This window comes from Podarcis melisellensis, assembly GCF_964234715.1.
Source record: "Podarcis melisellensis genome assembly, chromosome: 8".
Lineage (NCBI taxonomy): Eukaryota > Metazoa > Chordata > Lepidosauria > Squamata > Lacertidae > Podarcis > Podarcis melisellensis.
Window position 1 is genome coordinate 26,276,811 of NC_138540.1, and position 25,464 is coordinate 26,302,274.

The 25,464-nt window shown below is 44.2% G+C and overlaps 1 protein-coding gene and 1 long non-coding RNA gene across 3 annotated transcripts in view; one reads left to right on the forward strand and one right to left on the reverse strand.

The window, feature by feature from the left end:
• Positions 1–1,692, reverse strand: part of LOC309377011 — a 72,920-nt gene extending 71,228 nt beyond the window's left edge. For both annotated transcript variants that reach the window (XR_014171363.1, XR_014171364.1), the window contains exons 1-2: positions 1,461–1,692; positions 145–228 (exon numbers count right to left, since the gene is read on the reverse strand). This is a non-coding gene — a long non-coding RNA (uncharacterized lncRNA). The remainder of the gene's footprint in view (positions 1–144; positions 229–1,460) is intronic.
• A 4-nt stretch (positions 1,693–1,696) lies between these two features.
• The window catches only part of FHAD1 (forkhead associated phosphopeptide binding domain 1), a 38,505-nt gene continuing 14,737 nt past the window's right edge, over positions 1,697–25,464 (forward strand). The window contains exons 1-21 of the mRNA XM_081921760.1: positions 1,697–1,910; positions 2,681–2,784; positions 3,895–4,101; positions 5,111–5,384; positions 6,485–6,549; positions 7,385–7,615; positions 9,460–9,583; positions 9,931–10,061; positions 15,341–15,406; positions 16,729–16,833; positions 17,577–17,684; positions 18,085–18,159; positions 18,852–19,004; positions 19,820–20,015; positions 20,757–20,827; positions 20,914–21,036; positions 21,545–21,652; positions 22,711–22,800; positions 23,313–23,538; positions 24,116–24,197; positions 24,614–24,720. Coding sequence (XP_081777886.1) covers positions 2,689–2,784; positions 3,895–4,101; positions 5,111–5,384; positions 6,485–6,549; positions 7,385–7,615; positions 9,460–9,583; positions 9,931–10,061; positions 15,341–15,406; positions 16,729–16,833; positions 17,577–17,684; positions 18,085–18,159; positions 18,852–19,004; positions 19,820–20,015; positions 20,757–20,827; positions 20,914–21,036; positions 21,545–21,652; positions 22,711–22,800; positions 23,313–23,538; positions 24,116–24,197; positions 24,614–24,720 — 2,638 coding nt within the window. The 5' untranslated portion in view covers positions 1,697–1,910; positions 2,681–2,688. The remainder of the gene's footprint in view (positions 1,911–2,680; positions 2,785–3,894; positions 4,102–5,110; positions 5,385–6,484; positions 6,550–7,384; positions 7,616–9,459; positions 9,584–9,930; positions 10,062–15,340; positions 15,407–16,728; positions 16,834–17,576; positions 17,685–18,084; positions 18,160–18,851; positions 19,005–19,819; positions 20,016–20,756; positions 20,828–20,913; positions 21,037–21,544; positions 21,653–22,710; positions 22,801–23,312; positions 23,539–24,115; positions 24,198–24,613; positions 24,721–25,464) is intronic.

Sequence of the window (25,464 nt, forward strand, 5' to 3'; positions counted from 1 at the left end):
TAAGCAGAGACATCAGCTAGTAGCTCTAATTCAACTGATTTTCTTTATATATGTGTCTTTGCATCTGTCACTGCATTTTGCTAATGCTGTGAAGACACACAGGGCTGCAATAAAAAAAATCAAGTTATAAATCACTTACTGTACTTGGTGCAGGAGAGGCAGTTGCAGCATCAATACAGCTTTCTCAGCAGTATGTAATACTGAACAGGAGACAATCAGCTGAAAAACCTTTTTTTTGAATGAAAACTGGCATTAGACGCTATCCTAGAATCATAGAATTGTAGACTTGGAAAAGATCCCAAGGATCATCTAGTCCAACCCCCTGCAATGCAGGAATCTCAGCTAAAGCATCCTTGACTCCTGATTTTTCATTATGGGGTATGGGAAAGCACTAAACATAGGAAGTGGTGAACAACATCAGACTTTTGGTCCATTATCTTAGTATTGTCTACACTGACTGGGAGCACCTGTCCAGGGTTTCAGATAGCCCGTTCCCGGCAATACCTGAAGCTGCTGCGGTTTTGAACCCAAGACCTTTGGCAGTGTAAGCATGTGTTCTACCACTAAGCTATGGGTGCTGGCTCATCTGCCTCACTGTTCATAATAATTGTTAATTAATTGTTCATAAATAGATTTCTTACCCTCCCTTCAGCACAACCTGCCAGGGCCAGTCACATATACAAAACTACCATATTAAAAATAGTTCATAGCTGTTTACAATCGAGTACAGTGGTACCTCAGGTTACATATGCTTCAGGTTACAGACTCTGCTAACCCAGAAATAGTACCTCGGGTTAAGAACTTTGCTTCAGGATGAGAACAGAAATTGTGCTCTGGCGGCCCAGCAGCAGTGGGAGGCCCCATTATCCAAAGTGGTGCTTCGGGTTAAGAACAGTTTCAGGTTAAGAACAGACCTCCGGAACGAATTAAGTTCTTAATCCGTGGTACCACTGTAATAGGATAGGTCCTAATCATAGCTGTCAACTTTTCCCTTTTCTTGCGAGGAATCCTATTCGGAATAAGGGAATTTCCCTTTAAAAAAGGGAAACGCTGACAGCTATGGTCCTAATATAGATCATAATGAAAGCATCAAAGAGTGCTTCAGAAACATGCTTTGCTGTAAGAATTTTGAATTTCTGTTTTGCTAGACAGTAATTTCCATTGACTAGTTGCATCTCTCAGTGCTTTCAGTTACTGTTCGTCCCCACCCCGATGGGGGCAGCTTCTGCCCACAAACCAGGATGCTTTACCAAGTATTCTGTCGCACCACTGAATTTGAACCGTGAATGCAACCTGCTTCACCATGAAATTACACCTGCCTTTAAAGGCTTTTCCTGGAACTTTACACTAAGCTGCACTGTAGTCACTTTATTGTGGCCACTTTGTTGGACTAGAACTGGAAAGACCCAGGATCGAATCCCTATTCAGGTTTAAAGCTCCTGAATCTCAGCTTAACCCACCTCGCAGGGTCGTTGTGAGGATGAAACTGGGCGTGAGGATATCACGCTGGGTTGGCAACTTGCAGGGGGAAAGGGGGCGGGGAATAAAGGCAAATGAAACGCACGTGTGAGTGCGGATGATCACTGCGGAGTGGTGGTGTTTGTCAAAGGTTTCCCTTATCGCAAAGGCGGCTTGTCAAGGCGGAATGGGGAGAAACGAAAGCTCGCCGCGCGGGGGATGGCGCGGCCTAGCCCAGCCTTCTTGGTTGCCATGGAGACGGAGGCGGTGGCCTAGCTGGGCATATCCGGTTGCCATGGTCACCGGAGGGCTGGCTTCGCTCCTCCTTCACATGCTCTGCCTCCAAGTGGAGGCCGGGGCCTAGCTGGGTTGCCATGGAGACGAGCCCGGCAGCTTCACAAGCGCACACAGGCCTGAAGGTGGCGGCTCTGCTCGACTGGATTGAGGGGGAGGTGGGTTGGGGCCGTGGCGGGACTGTGGGGGGGAGTGTCGTGTGTTTTTCTGTGTGTGTGTGTTAATTTCTTCCAAGCTTTAGTCCGACCACATGCTTTCAACCCCTGGAGGAAGAAAGCTAAAGGTGAGAGCGTTACTCCCTTAAGCATGTGCAGAGTGCATGGTTTAGGCATACAACTGTAGAGAAGTCCCTCCTCCTCCACCTCACCTCCTGTGCAATTGGGAGGCAGGGAATTGGCAGGAGCAAAGCTTATTTTTGGCTCGCTTCATTTATTTCGCTTGCTTGATCTTGGGGTTTGTTTTCGTTCATTCTCTTAAGAAATGGATGTAAACATAAAATTGTAGAGCGGGAAGGAAGCCAATGCAGAAATCACAGCTAAATGGGATGCATCCATCTAAGTTCTACCCATTGAAATTAATGGATTTATTATTATTTATTAAATTTCTATGCCACCTTCCATCTGAAGATTACAGGGTGGTTTACTATATATATCAAAAAATACATACCATAATAAAAACAACACACCCTTCTTGATTGCATTAGGTCTCCTCCTCAGAGTATGGCTAACATTGGCAGAACTTTATATGCTGCCTTTCTATCAACAATAGTATTTAAGGCACCTAAGAAAAACCCTTAAAAGGCATTTCGCGAGCAGGTGCTATCAAACAACTTTTGTTTTATCGGCATTACCACAAAACAAAAAATGATATTCATGGCTGTGCTCTCTCCTATGAGCATTCAAACCTGCTTTTTGCATACATTTTATAGGCAACACCATGAAGGCTTTTCTGAAGAGTCCTGATGGCATCTTGGCACTGAGGCCAAAGATAACCACTATAGGAAGGCATGAAGACTCTGACATTATCCTGAAGGTGATTTTATCAGATTAACTGGTTCTGCTTATTGTATTTGCTGTTAAATGTCTTACCACGTTTTAGAACCGTTATTTCTTAGCTTGTGCAGAATTGCCTGTGAGGTATGGTGGTTGGAGCAGGGATGGGGATGCTCTGGCCCTCCAAATGTTGTTAGACTACAACTCCCACCATCCTTGGCTGTTGACCATGCTGGCTAGGGCTGATGGGAGTTGGAGCCCAGCCACATCTGGAACACATACAGGTTCCCCACCCCTTAGTAAAAATAATGGACCTAGGACATGGGCATAGCCAGGATTTTTGTTAGGATGGGCAGAACTAACATGGTTGCTCAGTTACTTAAGTATTTCTATTGTTTTACTTGATCTGGGGGGTCAGCTTTCCCCCTGCCCCCTTTGGCTACACACATGACCCAGAACCAGAAAGATACAGATTCAAATCATTGCTCAGCCATGAAGCTCACTGTTCTGTCTCCCTCCAGATGTTGTTAGGCCCCAATTCCCATCAGCCTCTGCTAGCATAGCCAGTGGCTAAGGATGATGGGACCTGCACCAAATTGTTGGCTTTCAGACTGTGTTCTGGGGTAGACTTCTGTGGCTTGTAGGATCTAATTTCTTTTTGTTTTCACTTTTTACTAGAAATCCCAACTTGGGTCCACCAACTGGAGCCAGATGCAAAATAGGGGAGCAGGGAGTGGAGTGGGGAGAGAGAGAGACAGAAAGAAAGAGACAGGGAGCAAAGCAGAGGCATACCCTGGAGCATACATCTTAGTTACTACAAATCAGGGGTTCTCACAGCCTAATTTAGGGGATGCTCACTTTACCGCCATAGAGTTGTTGTTTTTCAGTGCATGTCACAGTTCTTCCCCCCAAGCTGTTCACATCAGTATGGTTTCATTAGTGTCAGAATTGTACACAACAGGGGAAGCTGACAGAGCTGGGATGTCTATGCAAAGGTGTTTACACCTTGGCTAGAGGTGAATTATGAACTGCTTAATGACTCCAGTAGGCGTGAAGCTGGTTTGAGAAACAAATATCAAGCGGTAATATTGAACAAGTCTGTTTCTCCAGGAAGTCTTTATGCTGCTGAGTTTTGAAATGTAACTTTCAGTCTCTAGGGATTGAAGAGCACCATGCAGCCATCGAATTCAGTGATTCAGAAAACAGCTTCATTCTCCGGGATTTCAACTCGACCCATGGAACGTTTGTTAATGATTGCCACATTCAGAACGCGGCAGTGAAAGTGAGCCCTGGAGACATTTTGCGGTTTGGCTCCAATGGAACAGCCTTTGAGCTTGTGCTAGAAAATGGACCTCAGGTAAAGGTGATGTCATTCATTTTATAAGGTCACTGCTTAATGCTTTTCATAGGCCCCTTTATACCCTGCTGTTTGCTTCTAGCACTTCAGTCTTAAACATGTACAATAACCTGAGTTGTATCACAGTGATTGCCATGTTGCTCAGACAGCACTTAGTGCATTGAATCCCAAGTACACTTGAAGCACTTAATGCCAGTTTTATTTATACAGCTTTCCATATTATGCCTGAGGCAACTGAGACCTATTGAGATGGATGTTTATCATATAAACTGAAATAATAAGCAGAGTTCTACCTATCCCAATGGTCTACCTGGTTGGGAGAGGGTCTTTATCTGAAGATACGTGTGTGTGTGTGTATAAGATTGTTGTTGTTGTTTTGTCGTTTAGTCGTGTCCAACTCTTCGTGGCCCCATGGACCAGAGCACACCAGGCACTCCTGTCTTCCACTGCCTCCCGCAGTTTGGTCAAACTCATGCTGGTAGCTTCGAGAACACTGTCCAACCATCTCATCCTCTGTCGTCCTCTTCTCCTTGTGCCCTCAATCTTTCCCAACATCAGGGTCTTTTCCAGGGAGTCTTCTTTTCTCATGAGGTGGCCAAAGTATTGGAGCCTCAGCTTCAGGATCTGTCCTTCCAGTGAGCACTCAGGGCTGATTTCCTTAAGAATGGATAGGTTTGATCTTCTTGCAGTCCGTGGGACTCTCAAAAGTCTCCTCCAGCACCATAATTCAAAAGCATCAATTCTTCGGCGATCAGCCTTATTATGGTCCAGCTCTCACTTCCATACATCACTACTGGGAAAACCATAGCTTTAACTATACAGACCTTTGTTGGCAAGGTGATGTCTCTGCTTTTTAAGATGCTGTCTGCTATAAATAATCAATACATGGAATCTGTTGTTGTGGTTGTTTTATCCATGTTTCTAACAATAAGACTTTATTGAGAGGGTTTGATTTATGCCTACGTTTTATTATTTTAATGGACTTAAAAAAACTTATCCCCCCCCATAGGTCTCCCGCCCTCCTGTGAGTCGCCGTGTAGCCTGGCCAGGGCAACTACATTTAGTTACAGAGACAAAGCCTCCTTCACCAGTGGCTGCTGCTCAGTTTCCATCCCTTCAGTCTCAAAGGTCCCCGCCTATTAGCCGCAGCTGGTCCTATGGCGGAAGTGGGACTTTGCCACATCCACCGCTTAGAAAAAGGCCTGTAAATGCTTGGGGCAGGCCGGTTGCTTCACCTTCTTTCTCTCCTGATGCGTTCATCAAGCCTTCTGCACCAATACCAGGTATTGCCCTAAGCCTCGTGTCGCATTGCTTGGAAGGCTCAGTAGGGCGGTTCTAGGTATCAATGGTTACTTATTGTGTAAATGGTGGCCTTGTGGCGCTCTGCAGACCATCGTAAACAAAAACACAGGTCCCTGCCTGCAAGGAGTTTGCAATCTAAATGTCATATGTGCGAGAGAAAACAAAGAAAACAAAGGGATGGAAGGGGGAAAGGAAAAGAATGTGCAATAGAGAGAGAGAGAAGAGTAACAAGAAGTGATTCTGCTTGGGTTGGGAGTGAGACCAAATGCTTTACAGAAGAATTTTGGGGAGGGATCTGAAGGGTGAGAGAATTTAGAAGCCCCCCTCTTTTTGTGAATGTGAAGTTTTAACTATTTTCCTGAATTTTAAATTGTAACCCACCCTGGGACCAGCTGGTGATGGGTGAGTAATAATAATAACAACAGGTTGTTGTGCACTACTTGATTTCTTCTTAATAGCAGTGACACAATCCAAAGTCTACATATTTTCAGATTTGCAATGTGTAGTTGTGTGCAAATGTCAAATCCAGCATTTATTTCAACTAGCAGTCTTGTACCCAGCATTGCTCAAAAATTCTAAGAAATCAAGGGGTCAGTGCAGTTTTGAAATCAGTGCAGTTTTGAAAGGTGCAGCATCCAATTGTATCCAAACATAGACAACAATCTGCTACCTGATCTCAGGAACGAGCATGCAAAATTTGTTTAAAATATCTTAAGATGTATCCAAGCAAACAAGCAGCTTTCTAAAATGTATGGTAGTTAAGCCTGGAAGGTGTCAGCTACACTTGCTACACACATTTTAGTTTCCGTACTTTAAATACTTATAAGAAAACCAAACAGTGATGAATAATAATGGAGCATTGTACTTCCTCCCCACCCTCTCCCTGGCACTTCTGTCCCCAAATTGCTATTGTCTAATGAGTTGGCAGAAGTAGGGGGTGGGGTGGGGAGACTGGCTTATCAGTGCTTGAAGCCAAGTTTCAGAAGTGCCTTGGCAAGAAGCTGCAATAAAAATGCACCATCAAACTCAGGGTAAGATTACTTTTTCACTGTCACTCTCTGGGTGTCTTGTTCTGTTCCAGGAAGCGGAGCTGCTATTGGGCCTTTGACCACTGTTCATCAAGGGGATGCACTTCTCAAGGAAAGGGTGAGGTTCCTATGTGGAAGTGTACGATTATCTCTAAGTGTTTAAAGCAGTCTTTCTCAACCTGGTGCCCTCTAGTTATTGTCTGTCTCCACCTCTCATCATCCCCGAGTCCAACTACATCTGGAGGGCATCAGGTTGGAAAAGCTTGACTAAGAACATTTGAATCCCATTGAATTCCAAGGCTGCTAACACTTTGAAACCAATAAACAATTTTTAATAACTTGTTGCAGTTCTTCACCGCTGCCCTAGTTTTTTTGATAGGCTATGATTATGTTGTTTTGCTGCTGGTGTACTACCAGCGTGTTCTACTGCTGTTTTGGGGAGGTTTTTTGTCTATTTTTTATGAATTGCTTGTGTTTTTATTAAAAACAAAAATTGTCTAGTAGCACCTTATAGACCAACTAACTTTGTTCTGGTATAAGCTTTTGTGTGCAAGCACTTCTTATTTCATGGTGCCTGAGTACTGGTTTGATAAGAATGTTACTAGAGGGTGAATTTTAGGGAATAGGACAGAATAGCGAATTTGTGGCTCTCCAGATGTTCTTGGACTTCAAATCCCACCAGGCCCAGCTAATATGCCCAGTAGATAATGGAAATTGTAGTCCCACAATATCTGGAAAGCCGCAGGTTAGTCACCCCCGGTATAGGGCAAGTAAATCTCATGCAGATAACTGCTTCAGATGGTGAAATATGTATATATTTAATAACTAGAATAGAGGGATTTGGCATTTCGTAAAGAATCCAGTGTTCACTTGGTTAAGGAATAAGAAAAAACAGAAGCTAGTCAGGAACAAAGGCATGTTATGGTCCCAAGTAGCTGTATTCCTCTACACAGGACGAGGTAATTCTGAAAATGGGGAATGAAATCAGCCGCCTCTCTGGCTTTGAAAGCGAGTGCAGTCGCAAAGACACGGTGATAGCAAATCTTCAAAATGAGATTGCCATGATGACAGAGAAGATGATGGCAGCTCTTGCCAAGAAGGACGCTGAGTTTCATCAGAAGCTGGTGGACCTTGAACAAGATGTTTCCGCAAAGACAAAAGAGATTAAAGCCTTGAAAGAGGAGGTATGGAGGGACAGGGAACAGTGATGGACCCGAGGTTCAGAAATATTGGAAGCTGCCTTCCTCTGAATTAGCCTGATATTGTCTACAATGACAGCATCTTTCCAGGGTTCAGACAAGGGGCTTTCCCAGCCCATCTGCGGATCCTGGCATTTGAACGTGCAACCTTTTGCCTTCAAAGCATGTACTTTATCACAGAGCTACAGCTGGGCTTGGAGAAGAATATATTCAGTCCACTTTTTTGAAATGGACCAACCCAATCCAACACTCATGAACTGGCTTGCAGATTGGAATGCACCTCCTGGTTGGATTGCACTCGTCTTCAGATTTTGGAGTGCTTTTTTTGCTGCACAAAAGTGCATACAAAAAAAGGTGTTTTACATAACAAAATGCTTGTTTTACTGGTGAATACATTGAAAAGTATGTCTTTTATGTAAAATGGGAAAGGTCAGAATGAATTGGACCAACCCCCTCCTTCCATCTCTTTTTTTATTATTCCTTCTGACTTACTGATCAGTGGCAAGCCATGGTTTGCCCAGTTTGGATGTAGCGCTGAGCAATAGTTTGCCATTAATCAGGAACTCAAGGAGGGAACTGGAGCATGTAGATGGAAGAGGGAATGCAACTGCTTTTGGCTCTTTGGGTTGGTTTTTTCACATGTACGGCTTAACGGTGCTTCTTTCATTCGGCTTTTTAATGTTAATGGAAAACCTACATTGGCCAGTATATTCACTCGCATTCCAAGCACCTCTCTTATTTATTAACAGCATGTGTGTGAATGCTGCAAGAGGAACTCAAGCAATTTAAACTTGATGTATGAAAATAGACAGAGCTGTTCTCGCCACACTGCCCTTTTCCCAGGCTGCATTTATTAAAGTTGTAGACATTCTGCCCCTGGGGGCTCACAGATTATTTGGTGATCCAAGGAAGTTGCCAGTGGGACAAGGATAAGCATAAAATAATGCACAGCTGTAGAGATCTGCCTAGATGTCTGGGTTTAGAATGGAAGAGCCAATATGTGGGGTTCAGGCAGCCTGACAGCAAAATTGGAGACATGGTGATGGAGATACATTAGAGGAATACGCAGGGGTGTAGCTAGTTGCTCTGGCACCTGAAGCGGTGGGGGTGTGGCGATCCAACCACGGGGGCAGCGCAGCAAGCCGCCCACGGAGTCTGCCTGGTGGACGCAAGCCCCACGCCGCTATTTTGGGCAGTGGGGGCCCTGTGCCTCTGCATCACTCCCAGGAGAGATGTGGGGCTTGGGCGCACTGCGGGCCAGGCCCCGCGGTAAGTGCCGACCCCCGCGGTGTGCCATTTTGTCACCCCCCTCAAGGATGACACCCAGGGTGGGCTGCACCCCCCTTCCTGTGCCCTTTGGGATACGGAGCATGTGACTCTCCAACTCCCCATCGTCCCTGACCATTGGCCACACTGGCTGGGACTGATGGGAGTTGGAGTCCAACTGCACCAGGAGGCCCTCAGGACCCCCCCTCCACCTCTGCTCTAGAATGTAATGAATGAATGAGGAGGAAATGAAACAGTTCTGCAGCAGCATTAATGCCCATTGCAGCTACACTTCTGTGATGCCTGAAATGCCTGACCAGGGGCCACGTTCACTTGCCACAGTGAGAGTGCCATCTCCCTTTGACTTGGCTTTGCGGAGCTGCACAGATCCTGTCTTCTCCAGACTTCCCACCCAGTGTAATGTGACTGTAGGATCATTCTGCATGCCTGCCTCACAGGGGTTTTGTTGTCTGCATTGGTGCTATAGAAATGCACGATTGAATCCAAATTGGTGTGAACTGGCTGTGTTCTATCTTTTGTTTCCATAATCATGTTTGCAATAGGTTTGCAACTTGCAGAGTAACACGAGTGAAGTGTTGTACCATTCCCTTTCTGAACGAGACCTACAAATTGCACACTGGAAGCAAGAAACTGAGGCGCTGAAGAAGAGCTATTCTCTTACAACAGGTGTGCTTTGTCCAGTCAGCAATAACTTCGGGATCATTTGCTCCTTATTTTGTACAGCTTAGGTCACTTCTTTCCCTCGCTGCCTTATATTTGGGAAGCTCAAATTGGCTTTTAAGGGCTTCCTTTTTGCAGTCATCCAGAATAACCTCTAGCGTTGTAACCAGCATTAATCCTACTCAGAGTAGAACCACTGTGATTTATGAACATCACTAAGTTAAGTCTACTCATTTCAATGAGTCTCCTCTGAGCAGGTTATTTATTTATTTCATTAATATTCTTTAAGACATCATTATGAAGATTTTTTTTTTTTAAAAAAATAATCTATGCCTTATTATTTCTTCCCGCAGGACTGGTGACCAGTTTGCAAAAAGACATTATATCAAAGGATCATAACATCCAGCAATTGAAAATAGAGGTGGAGAAGTTTAGGAGAGAAAGCAGGGAGAAGGATAACCAGCTTGCCCAGGTTTCTGCCCAGGTGAATAATCATGTTTTTTTAAAACCCTGCTTGGATTCTAGTATGTGGGGTGCTACCCCACACAATGCACACACCCGTCCATTATGTTCTTCCCTTTTGAATAACTAAATTGTAGGAATATTGGATTAACGTTGACAAGGTGCATGATTAGAGTTCAAGGACACATTCCAGAAAAGCAAAGCAGAGCCAGTGAAGGGTGTGGCTTAAGGGAGAGTTATCCAGATACAGAGGGTTGCATTTGGTTCCTGAGGTTCCCCACCCCTGGAGTAGCGTTTTGCACGGAGTTGCCAGGAACCCCCAGCTCAAGACCTGTGACACCTGTAGACTGGCTCCACTCACTGTAGAGGGAGCTGTAGGCATTTGCTGACCATCCCTCAAAACTCCCTAGAGAGTCAGGTGATGCAGTAGAACCAACCCCTCTGCACAGCCTGCTATGCAGCCTCATGGCCTCCTACTGCTCTTCCTTGCTCTGGAGTAACTAGGAAAGGCCACCTGGTTGCCATTTTGTGTTTCATGGGTCATTCCTTCTACCTTCTTTCCATCAGTGCACGACACTGTGCCTCCCATGCTCACTTTCAGGTTGGTTCTTGAATTAGTCTGGCTCTTGAATTCCACTGTGACTCATTAATGCACTTCCACTTCTATTATCATTCCTGATTCTTATGTGTGTCTTTGAAAACCATGTTGGATGCCTGCCTTTGTAACAATAAGGCTCCCTTTCAGAGTATTTAAATTCTGGGGCTGGGTAAGTGTTAGGCGACCTCTTACGAACTACACAGTCTCAGCTCCTAGTTCCAATTTTAACCAAATCATGCCCCCCTGTAGCATTTTAAAAGAATAGGCAAAGGGACATTTAAAAGAGTTAGTTGTGCATCTCTGACTGATCAAAGCCCTTTCTAAGAACTGTAGGTTTGACTTGTGCTGCTTCGTGCATTGCTGATTCTATCCCAGTCTTTTGTAACGTTCTTAACTAATGAGTGCTCCTACAAACCTTCAATTTTGCACAAAGGTCTGTACCTCTCCTGCATCTATTTTTCACCAGTACTCCTGCAGTGATTTGATACTTGGGGGATGTATTTTTTAAGCCAATAAATCTCCTGATCATTACTATCACAGGAAATGGCTAAGATCCAAAGAGGTCTTCATGCCTAATGGAATATCTGCCTTTCTCAACACAGTATTGCAAAATGTTTTTGAAAGTCCCTTCACACTGTTGTACCTTCAGAAGATACCTCCCTGCATTTTACTTGCCCCATAAGTAAACATGGCTTCTCACGACCTTTGCAAATCAAATACTAACTGGGTTGCAGGACTGGCCCCAGGCTTGAGTACATATTTACCAGCTGGACACCCACACCTAGCACCAGCAATCAGGAACCCCCGGAATCATTAGTTCCCCACTGTCACCCAATGCCACCATTGCTGCTGGTGTCCACCATCACTTGCCCTCCCCTGGCACAACTGTAGTCGCCTGTCACTCTCTAGACAGGTTTACCCAGCATGGTATAGCTACTGTTACGAGCTGAGCAGCTTCTGCTCCACTTAGTGCTGAGGACTCCTGTGCTACAACCCCCACGGCTCATTGCTAATCTGGGCATTGCATTGTTGGAATTTTAGCAGGGCATCAAGTCAAGAGCTGAGCCGTCACCTGGCTCCTAACAGAGGCTGCACTGCAGCAGGTAATGCTTTTTGAAGCGAGGGGGTGACTGGAGGCTGTAGCACTGCCAGTGCCAGCACCATAAGCAGCAGCTGAGGCAAGGTGATACCAGCCCTGGCGAGCTCTGCTGGGACTCATGGGCCCTGGCAGCTGCCTAAATATGGCAGGTGTGATGCGTTTCTTCCCCCACCCATCCCCACCTCCACTTCAGGCAAACTACTTGCAATTTTATAAACATTAATTCAAATGCAATTTGGAAGTTTATCCCAGTGCTCAACTCCTTATTTAAAACACACACACACACCCCCCACCACAAGCTGTAGACAACCGGCATGGTGCAGAGCCAGCTTCTGCTCCAAACATGCAGAACCAGTTTTCTAGGCATGAGCAAAAGGCAGTGTGGATGCTGCCACCCTCTGTTTCAATTAGTTTCAGTTAAAAATACTGATTCAGATGCTTTTGGGCTGACTTGTTTTATCTATATATTCATATTATTTATACACTTAACCCTAAGGCAGTCTCTTGGTGGTTTACACAAGGACACATACACAATCTGTCTATACACCCCATATATATATATATATATATATGACGTGGGGAACGTTTGGTCATGCCTGGCCATTGGGCATGTTTGCAGGGACTGATGGGAGTTGTAGTTCAGCAACATTTGGAGGGCCAACTGTTCCTCACAACTGATATATATGGGGTGGTGGTGGTGGAATGAAACAGGAAAACAAGATATAATACAAAGACGTAATGCAATGTAATGTAAAACAATAAAACCCCCCATCACATTTTGAAAGCGCCTTAGCAGGGACCTCTTTCTTCTTCAGCCTCTGTCTTGCCAAAGGCAAAGCATGATTCAAAATATGCATCACTAACCCCACCACACCTCTCATCCAAACTCTGCCATGCATTTACACAAATCATATGGTACGTCCTGCTCATGCAGTATCAATCATCTACCAATCCACACAAAGACACCATCCACCCAGTCACTCCCATACTCTACTGAAAATGGAAGACAATGAAATCATTCACAGTGAGTTGTGTGGTGCTTTGGTTTCCAGCTGGCAAGGTTAATTCAAAACAAATGTTTTTAATGAATATGGCCCAGGGCTGCATTCCTGCAATCAAAGTACTCCCATGTAAATGTATGTTTTGTATTTGGGGCGTTCTTTTCATTTGGCCATCACTTCACCTGTTTTCAAGGAGCTACTACTAGTCCTTCCTTTGGCACTTGGCTTGTTTATCGCCTGGTCCACAGTTCACATGCACCCTGGTCTGGATTTGCTTGCCAACTTTTTTACCCACCTGTCCCTGCTCCTTTGAACAGCTGGTCTGCTGCTGAGAGTAGCACTTCCCTGAAAATGGCCTGTGGATTGTTGCAGACCAGGCAGCTGTTTCAAGGCAGAGGAGCAGGCCAGGCTGCTTTTTATCTCGTTGGTTGAAAACTGTGTTTGGATTTATGGGAGATAGCTGGGAATCGCAAGTGGGGACAGCACTGCTGCGCTCAAGACCTGCTTGTTGGCTTCCCTTTGGGGCATCTGGTTGGCCACTGTGAGAACGCTATAGACTAGATGAGCCTGTGTCTTGATCCAGCAACTAAGCTCTTATTTAGCTTGCATGTGAGAAAGCTACTGCTACCTATAAATACATGATTGTATACTTGATGCGTAGCTCTGATTGTCTCTGTTGTGTTTCTGTGTTTTGGCTCTGCTAGTAGTTAATAATGGTCCCTATAAGTTGGATGGTTTATTTTATTTTATATTTTATGGCATACCTAATTGTTGTGCCGTGGCTTCAAAATGTAGGGTTGTGGTGTGCGCACGAGTGTGTTTTTTTAAAAAAACCTTTTGGTGTTATTTTTATGATGCTGTAAACAGCTCAGAGCTTTCTCTGAAATATTGAACAAATATAAACGACGTAAATAAATCAGAGAAGGGTCACCTTTCCCAACAGGATTCTCAGGGTGGCTTGCAGCCAAACAAAACAAAAAAATGACTGAAAAGAATATCGCCTCCCTTAAATACAGGCTTTGCAAATTTTGCACCCTTTGGTCCTGTTGTTTGATAAAATCAAGTATATCAAAACCAGAAACAATTTCTAGGGGGGGTAGCCATGTTATTTTGTTGCTTCCAAAATAGCAAGAGAGTCTTCTTGCGCCACATAAATTTGTTAGTCTTTCAGGTGCTACTGGGCTCTTAGAAATCGGCATGAACATTATAAACTCCTTGGATATTGGCCACATATCACAAGCATATCACAAGCAATAAACTCATTGTTTTGTCAAAAGTTATGGCCGAGGGGACACTTGTTACAAAAGAAATCTGGGATGGGAAACCACATAGTTTCCATATAATGCTGGAAATTATAAATATCATCTATTGGTTTTGATCTCATGATATTTGAAAAGCCTTTTTCATCCTGAGGACCACATTCTCTTCTGGGCAACCTTCTGGGCCAGTGTTGGGTGGCCCAGAGACAAAAGTGGGCACATTGACGAATGTGAACTTTACTTTTGTGTATCAGGCTAGTTTCTACACTCACTCACACACCCCTCTCTATCCTCTGTCCAGGCAGGCAAGAAGCACTAGCATAGTTCAGGGACACAAGGGCAAAAATATTTGGGGTACAAAGCAAGGCCAGTGAGCTGTAGAAATACAGAATAGCATACACCATAAATACAACAGAGGAGCATTAAAAGTGGCTAGATGAAATCAATGTTCTGGAAATGCTTGCTGAAATAAAAATGTTTTTGCAGCATGCCAAAAACCATGCAATGTCAGCATCTGCCTCACCTTCACTGGTGACTTTGCTCGGTGACCTTGTTGAACGATACCTTCGAAACACAGAGAGATTTGATTTCTGGGACATGAGCCACTTCCCAAAATCTCAGGGCTCTGGTCAGCCTAAAAGGGGGTGATGTGCTCTTTATGGTCCTCTGGCTCAAGTTGTTTATGGCTTTGTACACCAGTTGCGAAACTTTGAACCTGGATAGGTAGTGTATAGGCAGCCAGTGCAGTTCCTGGAGCACAGGTATTACATGCTGTTGGAAAGTTACTCCCACATGTATTACATGCTGTTGGAAAGTTACTTGCCATGCTAAAAATTCTGGACCAGGCCTAAGGGAAGCCCCACATAAAGCACATTGCAGTAATCAAGTCTTGATACTACCAACACATGGACTACTGTGCATAAGTGATCACAGTCCAGGATACCTTATGTTTTAAGTGCCAAAGAAAAGGTCTTCTTCTCCTGCTTCCCCCAAAGCAAGCTGGCTTTGACTGGCAGTATAGCTGACATTTTTAAATCTGTGTCATTCTTGCTCAGATTCATTGCGCATGGCTTTTTTGTTTTTTCTTCCTTTGCTGTAAAACTCTTGCAGAAGTCTTTAATAATCAGGGAGCTGGTTGAAGGCGCCTGCATTTAGAATTGATATTTTGCTTTGGGGGGGGGGTTATGTTTTTTAAAAACAACAACAACACAAAACATTATTTGTTGTGAAATTTGAACTTTCAAATAGGAATAAAGTACCCTTCTATATACCAGAAGCGCCAGTGTGAAAATGGTAATGCCTCCCTTGCTTGATCATGTTTTCCTTCGTTGCTGTTCGTTGCAGTGTGCTAGGATTAAAGAGGAAATGAAGCGTGAATTCAGAGAGAGAGAAGTAAATGCTTATCAGAATGTGAGTTAGCCTTCAGTTTACTTAACATTTGCTTATGGATATAACACCCATGCAGACTTAGAATGATAGATGGATTCGCTAGCAGTTTAACCCTTTATTAGTTTTAAGATTGCCTATTGCAAATGGGGGGCTGCAGCACCTGTCTTGCACTGTGTGCTTTCCTCCTAGCTGGAGTGCTCCTCTTGAGCATTCCAGCCTCATTCTCTTCTAGGAAACTCTATCCCATTTCTCTGCCCCCACCCCAAACTTTCTATTTTCCTTTTCCAACTGGCAGTAAACATTCTAGGCTGAATTAGGGCTACTCCTACTCAGAGTATAAAGGTAAAGGGACCCCTGACCATTAGGTCCAGTCGCGAATGACTCTGGGGTTGCGGCGCTCATCTCACTTTATTGGCCAAGGGAGCCGGCATACAGCTTCCAGGTCATGTGGCCAGCATAACTAAGCCGCTTCTGGTGAAACCAGAGCAGCGCATGGAAATGCCGTTTACCTTCCCGCCGGAGCGGTACCTATTTATCTACTTGCACTTCGTGCTTTCAAACCGCTAGGTTGGCAGGAGCAGGGACCGAGCAATGGGAGCTCACCCCGTTGCGGGGATTTGAACCGCCGACCTTCTGATCGGCATGCCCTAGGCTCCGTGGTTTAACCCACAGCGCCACCCATGTCCCTACTCAGAGTATACCCATTGCACTTAGCAGACATGTCTGATTTAGGTCCATTAATTTCAGTGGGTCTGATTTTGAGTAGTTTTTAGTTGACTACATTTAAGTTTTTTGCAGAGTAAACCCCTTGAAATACTTTAATGTCCATTAATTTCAATGAGTCTTACTCATAAGTAGGACTGATTTTAGATACAGTCTTTTGTGGCCACTGTGCGTGCTCAAACTTCATTTTTTTGGGGGGGAGAAGTAAGGTTGCTCCTTTTGTATCTATCTATAGTTTGTACTTCTGCAAACCTTGAGGCTCCCCCAAGCAGGCTGCCCTTCCTTCTTATTCTTTAGTGGTTCTGTGTTGGCTGCAGTTCCTCTCAGCACACACCAGTAGTGTTCAATATTAGGAGGCATGACTTAAGTATTACATGTTTAAATATAACTGGAATAGAAATCGGATCCGGTCAGTAACTAACCACATTAACTGCCTGAGAGGCATCAGTTCTGCTTTGAATAAGGATGGAAGCTGTGACCACAGGCCGCTAGAATTTCTTACCACCCGTAGCTCAGAGGACCTCTGCTTGTGTTTCTTACATACTAAAAAAAATCCTTGGGATAAAGGTTGGTGTGATTTTCTACAACTGATCCTCCCCACTTCCCTCTGGTGCCTACAGCAAATCAGCGAGCTGGAGCTACAGGTGAAGAGATACAAAGAAGACATAAATAAGTTTCGCACGGAGCACGGAATGTTAACCAACAAACTTGCTGAAAAAACAAAGGTAAATGGCTATTTTCTTCACAGTTTTCCTTGAGGGTAGCTTCTAATATAGGAGTTCTGGGAGTGAGGGTACCAGCAGCGCATCCCTTCTGTAAAAACAAAAATAAATCATTATTTAAACGTCTATTCCATGGGTCCACCCAAAGGAGCCCAGGGCAGCAAACAGAAAAATAAAACACACACACATCATTAAGAGCATTGGTGAAAGTGGCCTTTCTGTGCATATCCTATCTCGCCACTAGATGGCAAAGTAGCCACAGGTAAAATGTTCACATCTAGTCAAAGGCTGCCCAGTCCAGAATGGCACATTCCAGTCAAACACACTAACCATAGAGGATTACATTGATCATAGATTCATTGTATCAAAGAGTTGGAAGGAATTAGCTACGATACTTGTGAAAAAGAAGCAGCACTATGACTCACTTACACCAAAGGTGGGCAGTAGATAGAACATGATCTACTGGTAGATTTTGGGGTGGTTTACAAGGGTTTCTGACTCCAAATTGTTTTAACAATGGCAAGAACAAAGCTGTTTTTTGCACCTAAATTAGGCTCCTGAAAAGCTAACTGGGAGAGACGCATCTTGTCCTTTGCTTTTGTATCTTTTGCAGTTTGGTCTGGCTGGTAGGTCTTGCATTCCTTATGAGAAGCAAAGCAGATGCAATAAGCCTGAAGTCTGCCCTCCCCCTGGCCCCCACCCTATTTTTGTACAGCCTTGCTATCCCCAGACTTTCCCTGTTTCAGGCTGAAGGGGACCTGAAAAAAGAGTGTGAGAAGCGATCCCAGCAGTTACAAGAAATGGGGCGCAGGGAGCGCCTCATTAAGTCAGATCTGGATCTGGCAGCAACTCAGGTAGGGGCTGCTGAAACATCAGTTATGGTATCCTGGTTTGCACGTGGTTTAATTAGTCAAAGTGTGGCTTGCTTGTTTGAATGATCAAGTGGATTCTGGTCCATTAAAATGTATACGATAAGAAAATGTTTTGGGTACCACAAGATTCCTAGTTGCTTTTCCAACCCACTGTATTTCTCAGCAAGGAAGTGAGTGCACTCACTGGAGGTTTTTAAGCAGAGGTTGGATGGCTAGCTGTCAGGGATTCTTGAGCTGAGATTCCTGCCTTGCAGGGGGTTGGACTAGATGACCCTTGGGGGTACCTTCCAACTATACAGTTCTGTTTTGGAAGTGGGGTGGTCCCTGCTGTCAGTTAAGTTTTACCATCGACCTTTTTTCACTCTTTGTTTTCTGCTGTTAGGCACAGCGCTTTAGACACCAACTTACCGAAGCTCTCTTTTCACAACTTCCAGAGAAGGCACTAACAGATCAGCAGGTGAGATCTTCGCCTGTTAAACACAGGAAGATTAATGTTGTGCTGTGGACCATGTTGTTGCTCACTGCCTTTGTTGAGTTCCTTGCCATGCTATGGGCACTAAAAAAAATACCTAAATGATTTATATACCTCTGAAATACAAGAGTCCCTAAGTGGTTTACAAAGATACAGTACACAAAATAAGTTAAAACTATAAAATTGAACCTCAGTTGAAATGCCTTCCACAGGCGCTGGAAGTTGCGTAGGAAGGAGGCCTGTCTGACCTCAGCTGGAAGGGAGTTCCAAAAAATTGGACCCACGATACTGAACACACAACTCTTGGTGGATGCAAGCTGTGCCTGCAGCCATAGGGGACCACTGAAAGGTCCCCCAGCAGGCCAGCCCTGATTAAGAGCATCACAGAACACACACACACAGAGAGAGAGAGAGAGAGAGAGAGCGAGAGCGCGCACCTTATGGGGTGGAGGAGTATAATGAGAATTCACCAGATTCCATTATTGTTGTACTGATACAAGAGGTGAATTTTGAGCAAAACAGGGGGTGGGGACATGTGCTTTCAACACGCAGCTTTACTTTTTAATGAGGAAATGAATATTCAAATGTATTTCAGGTGGGAAGTGAAGCATAAATCCCAGGAGTGAGCAGATAAATAATATATACTGACTTTTTCTTTGTTAACCCACACATATCAGATTGTTGAGAAGATAGAAGAAATCCAGGTGACCAGTGAAGAGTATTGCCAAAGGGAGGCTCTGCTGAAAGAGGAGTTACTTGCCAAGAACTCTGAAATTGAGGAAGTGTCTGAAAATGTTGAGCTGTTGAAGAAAGCATTGGATGGACTTCAGGTAATGCCTTTAGACACATCTTTATAGGATATTAGCTTTCTCATTTTGTTTAGATGAGTTATGGTGGAATTCTACACATGCAGGTTGCACAGGAATGGTCTGCAGCAGGGGCAGGAATGCTCAGGGCCAGGGGCCACATCCTGCCCTCCAGACCTCTCTGCCTGGTCCATAGGACTTTTCCCAGGCCCTACCCCTCACCGCTCCTGCTCCAGGCCCTCCTTGAATGCTTTTGCCTAGTTGGAAGTGTCCCTGAACTGCAGTAATGTCACTGGTTTGCCTGATCGGAAAATGTATGGGTGTAGAAACCTCTGACATTTGCACCACCAGGATGAAGCCAGTTGTACAAAGGAAAGAATTGCACCTGTTGCTCCACCCATTTTGTTCCTCTGGCCCTACCCATCACTGTCATGAAAAAGGCTCCACTGGTCATCTAAATAAGTCCAGTCCAGATTGCTAAAACAACTTCCCAAAAGAATCCGTCTGTGTGCCCCCTGCCAGTATCCAGTTCATCAGGCTTATACTTGGGAATTACTTTTTTTTAAGAAAGAAAAATAATTGGCCTGGGTAATTGCTCTGGAGTGTTGAGAGATGGCTTGGGGGGATTGTTATCTTTTCTGAATTCCTTCCTTGTAACAGGAAGATGAGGGCTGTTGAAACACAACACCAAATGATTTATTGCTAGAGCAACTAGCTGTTACAAAAACAGCCGAGAATATTATGTGGGGAAATGAGTCTTCGCTGCTGCTTCAAGATAAGAATGACCCACACTCATGTCTGTGTGGGTTTGCTTCTTCTCTTCCCTGTTTTCTTGCCAGGATTTCTTGGGAACCTCTTACTGCAGCAGCAGCTTGAAGAAAGAGATCTGCAATCTCCAGAATCTGTGCCTGACCCCGCCTGCCTTGGGAGTCCAGACCTCAACAGCCGGAGTCCTCTGCAGTTTGCTGGGCTGGGTGGATGCAGTGGAATGTCTCCTTCGGGATGTGGGGCTTGATGTGTCTGGCTCTGAAAAAGGTTCCTTTGTCTCTCTTACATTTTCTGCTTACCTTAATCATACTGTAGGACCCTAAGTGAGAGTGCATTGCTGCCCTAGGTTCACTGCCCCAGCCAAAGTACCCTCTCCCCTCCCCATCATAACCAAAATCCAGCACCTGCATGTAACCATGATCCGCCCCACCACCTGCCAACAGTTTATAATGGTTGATGTTAGTAAGCATGACCATAATCATTTTACTTTTAGTTTTTAGTATTGTGTGCCATTTTTGGCAGAACTGCAGTTTATGGATTCCTAAACAAATAAACAGAACCTGCTATAGCTGCTTTTTGTAAAATAAAAAGACATTGGGAGTTCCAAACATGTGTTTTTTGATCCTGAAAATGGAACATGTAATCCAGGAAAGAGAAAGATTAGTTGTCCAGGTAGAAGGCAATGGTGTTATGTACATACACACATACATGTGCGAGTACACACCCCTTTCAATCCTGAACTTGCTCCAATGAGCACAGGCCAGTGTTCATGATCCCACCCACCCCATTTCATTCTCACAACAACCCTGTGAGGTTGAGGCTGATGGGAGTTGGAGTCCGTCAACAGGATCCCTAGTCCTGCCCTAGTCCAAAACGTTTTTCACTGCTGCAGCAGAATGAGCTCCGTTTAAGAAAACCTGGCTAAAGAAAGGAATTTTCCAGGAAACAGAGGAGAGAGATGAAGCCTGGTCACTCCCTTCTGTTATCATGCTTGTCTGTTTTTGTCAGGAATGGCTTCCTACATGAAGAAGCTGCTGGGCAAACACCATGAGACCATGGCTAAACTCCAGACGCTGCAGGTAAAAGGTGTTTTCCCTGAAATGAGCTTCTCTGGCTGAGGCCAGTAGCCCAAAGCAGGCCTGACGGTCTGAATCTTTTGCTATAGAACCAGCTGAAGATGGCAGAGATGTCTCAGGATTCCCTCCTGCAGGAGAAGCTAAATGAACTGAAAGAAAAACTCGAGGAGCAATTTCGAGACAGAGAGCGAGAACTTCAGGAGAATGAGAAGGTACAAAGAAAGCTTAGGGGTGTTTTTAAAAGTGTTTGAACCCACCTTCTAAATGAAAGTGGCAATGGGGACATAGTAGGCCTACATAGTAAGAACTGAAGAAGGTGGAACAAGATGCCCTGATCTGCTATCAGGGAGGAGCCCACAGAGCAAGGCAGGTCAGTTGTTGCGGCATAACAAAGTAATAATAATAGTAATAGTAGTAACAACAACAACAATACAAAATTGCAATTACCTAAGTCTACCCCCTTTGGAACTGGTATCTTAATAATTCTGGTCCTCCATTCAATCATGCTGTGAACGTACATCTCAGTAGCTCATATGCTTGGTATTTTGTAACTCCCCTCTCCCAATGCTGTGCCCAATGCAGCTAATTATTTTTTAAGGGCCTCTCCCACTAGAATGTTAACTTAACGTTTGTTCATCTGTCACCGAGCCGTTTCTGCCTAGCAAATTTCCTTCGTTTGCTTTAACCATGTTAACAAGAAGAATTAAATTACTTTCCCAGGTTCTGGAGGGGCTGGCTGCCCTGGAGGAAGCAAAATTAAAGGAGGCCATTCATGAAGAAAAGAAAAAGGTCCAAGATTTGGAAGCTCAGATGAAGCGATCAGCTGAGGTATATAGAAATCCGTGGGCCTGCCCTCCTCTTGCCATCCCACAATCTCCTCTAGCAGACAGCTAGAGAGATAAATATTTATATTATGCATTTTGAGTGTTCAAAGGAAGCACTTCTTCCTACATCAAGTTACTTACTAACCATAGGTCCTTTTCCGCTTGTATATCCCACCGTTCTTCTAAGGAACTAAAGGCAGAGTACATGGTTCTTGCCTCCCTTCGCCTCCACATTTTGCCCTCTCAAAAACAAACAAACAGGCAAACAAACAAAAAAATACCTTGGAGCTAGACTAGGCTGAGAAGGCATGGGTGCCTCAAGGTTACCAAGTGGCTGAGTGGGAGTTTCATACCTAGGTCTACCCAGCCATAACCTGACACTCTGACCATTCCACTACGTTGATTCAAAGCCAAGTATGGTCTGTGTTGCCCTCTCCAATACAATGCGCATTATGGTTTGAATGTGGCTTCTGATCCTCATTTGACGGGCAAGCTCAAGTAATCCGGATGTCTGAGACAATGCGTCTCAAAGGGAGTCAGATCACAGAGGAGGAGGTGGTGAGGAGGAGGAGGAGGGAGGCAAACTGGGCTCTTGACTAGGATGCTGGCAGCCCAGATTCTAGTCCCTACTTGGCCATGAAGCTCACTTGGGTGACGATGGACCAGTCACTGTCTCTCAACCTTCCCTGCCTTCCAAGGCTCTTTGTGAGGCTGCAGTGGAGAACTAGATATGCTGCATTGAGTAAAAGGCGGGATATAAATGCATAACACCAGTTAGTAAGCTTTGAAGCATGTTCTCCTTTGCCGTAGTATGGCAATATATGTGAACTAAGTTAGGATTGAAAGAGGGATAAAATAAAGTGTCATCGTCATTGCTTCCCCACCCCGCCATTCTCATCTGAAGTTTTCTAATCCAGACTCTTCCTGGTGTCTGATTTCCTGCAGCACAGTTATTGGCAAGTTAAACGCTGGTCTGCCAGGCTTTTAACTAAGACAAACCACACTCCATTCTCTGAAGCCTAGGTTCTGTCTTCTCACTTCTTAATAATATGTTCATTACAGGTAATTGAACTTAAAACAAAATCAGAAGAAGCTCTAAATGCCAAGATAAAGAAGGCTCTGGAGAGCCTAGAAGAGGCTACGAGAAGAAAGGTAACTGGTGACAGAGGAGTGCAAGCAATTCTGCTTGAGGGTTCAGCAGCTAGAAACTCCTGGCCCAGATTTGGCCCTTTGAGGAATGACAGCTGCTCCCACGTTTTCAACTTGGAGGTGAAAGACAGCAGCTGCTGGAATGGGAGATTTGTGAAAGGCCATTTTGGAGGGTTGGAAATTAAGGTCTAGGCTCATCCACCTCCCACATCTCAAAGCCTGTCTCTGAGATAAACCAGTTACTGATTTAAGTACTGCATTAAGAAATTTTTCTAATTCAAGTGAATCATAATCTCCTCCTCCCAACTGCCCCCAAAATTTGTTAAGAATAACACACCCTGGGGAGAAGGAAACTGATGAAGGACAAGATGCAAATTGAACAAATAAATAACTAAACATGAAGGTTTGCTAGTTTATTTTTCTCCTAGCACCCTTGACAATGGCTTTATCTGAAAAAGTCACCCATGTGCTGAGCAAAATGAATGAGTTCTGTTTGGGGGTTTGCTTGTTTTTAGACAGTGGCAGAAGAGAAGCTAACCATCTGGGAGAAACGTCTGAAGAGCATTGAGAATGAGAATGAGATGCAGAAGCAGAAGCATCAGGTGGAGATAACAGAATATAAGGAACAGATCAAGCAACACTCAAAGACAATAGTGGACTTGGAAAACAAATTTGTGGAAGCTGTCCAGAAGCTGAAGGTGGCAAAGGAGGAAAATGCAAGGCTTCAGAAGCAAATAGAAGGTCAGCAGAGAAAACAGAGAATGCTCTTGTCTGGTGCCCTTGGCATATCCTGTCATACTTGGGGCCAGTTCATGCCAACAAACTGCCCTGAAGTTTTCTAAAATAACCTGCTGATTGATTAACTCAAGGGGTGACTTTTTTTCTTAAATCAAAACGTTTTAATCAGTTACCCTAACTGAGTAAACAATTAATTGTTGATTTAAATCAGCCTTTTCTAAGCTAGTGGCCTCCAGATGTTTAGGACTACGACTCTCTTTACCCCCAACACGGGGATGATGTGAGTTGTAGTCTGAAAAGCGATCCTGAGAGTATCTAACCATCTTAGGGACAACTGATTAATCTGAATAGTTTACTGATCAAAAAAGCCTTTTGTTGAACTCCAGACAGATTTAAATGTTCTCTTAATGCTTTCAGTTTCTTTTAAAAATGTTTTAAATAGTTTTTTTAATTGTATGATTTTATTACTCTGCTGTTTGCCATTCTCTTCTTGAGAAGTCATCAGCATAATAATCCAGATGTGAAACCTTACATTTCTCAGAATATTTTTATATTTTTGGGTGTCTTTCTTTTTCCTCAGACATGCAGAGGGAATCTTGCAAGTTGTTGCCAGCTCATCCACCAGAAGTTCCTTGCCCGGAAGGGACTGATGTTTTCCTGAAGTAAGTCACTAAATTTCCTATCGGCTTCCTATTGCTGCTTTTCTATAGCATAATTACTCAAAAGCTGTGGGAAAAGGAAGTCTTGGAAATAGCAATATATGTTTGTGAGAATTCTCAACAGGGGTAATGAGTCATATTTCCAAAGTGCATTATAATATTTTGAGGCTTGTCTAATCAGTCTCCCATTCTGGTGGCATAACTTGACAGTATGCTAATGAGCCACTTTGATGAAAGCCATCTGCATTTGTACCCCCAAATACGTATTGACTCCCATAAAAACTGGAGGGATTTTTTTCATAATCTTCCTCATGATAGACTTAAAAGGTTTTAAAATAATCAAATAAAGAATGAGCGTCTCAAGCTGCGTTATTCAGGCTGAATTTTTTGCTTCTTCATTTTTGTTTCACAAACTTCAGGGAAGGATTAGCAGCTGCAAAGCATGAAATCGTGTCCAACCAGGCTGTCATTTCAGAGTTAAAGAAGGAACTCTCAGAAGCCAGAGCCAGGGTGTCTGATGTGATTGGTTTGTGAAATGGCATCGTGTAACTTAATATGTTTTGTACCACCTTCCCTTCTATCCTCAGCCTGGAGCCTATTAGATGTTTTCCAACTACAACTCCCAGCTGGCTGGACCTGATGGGAGTTATAGTCTAAAACACCCAGATCGCACCAAGAATGCTCTGTCCATACCTATCTGGGAGCAAGGCCTGTGAAACTCAGCCAAACATAGGATTGCACTGTTAAGAACTAAAAAACTGGAACACCTCAATAGAAAGGGACAGTGGATCAGTTCAATCAGAGACCGAATTTCTGCTTGCTAACAGAGAGAAAGATACTGCTGGGAAAGTGTCTTCCTTTGTCTGGGCTGCAGCAAATACATATATAAAATGTGTGCCAGTTTTTATGGTGCATGATGGCCCTGTTGCTGTTTGTTTATGATGCTTTGCTTTTACTTTGTTGGCAAGCATGCATAGGGGCCTACAGCTTGAAAAGTGTTTGAGAAGAGGGAGTTCCGTATTTATAGATTTGGGGTGAGCAACCTGTGACTCTCCGGAAACTGTTGGACTCCAACTCCCATCAGCCCTTGAGCTTTGGCCATGTGGGTTGGGCCTGATGGGAGTTGGAGTTCAGCAACATCTGGAGAGCTGCAGCTTGCCCACCTCTGTGGTAGAGCCAACACTGTAAATGGCTCTAGGATCCTTTGCTGTGCTAATGCGACACAGAGATGCTTTTAAAGAAGATCTTCCTTCATTGAATAAATGCCCCT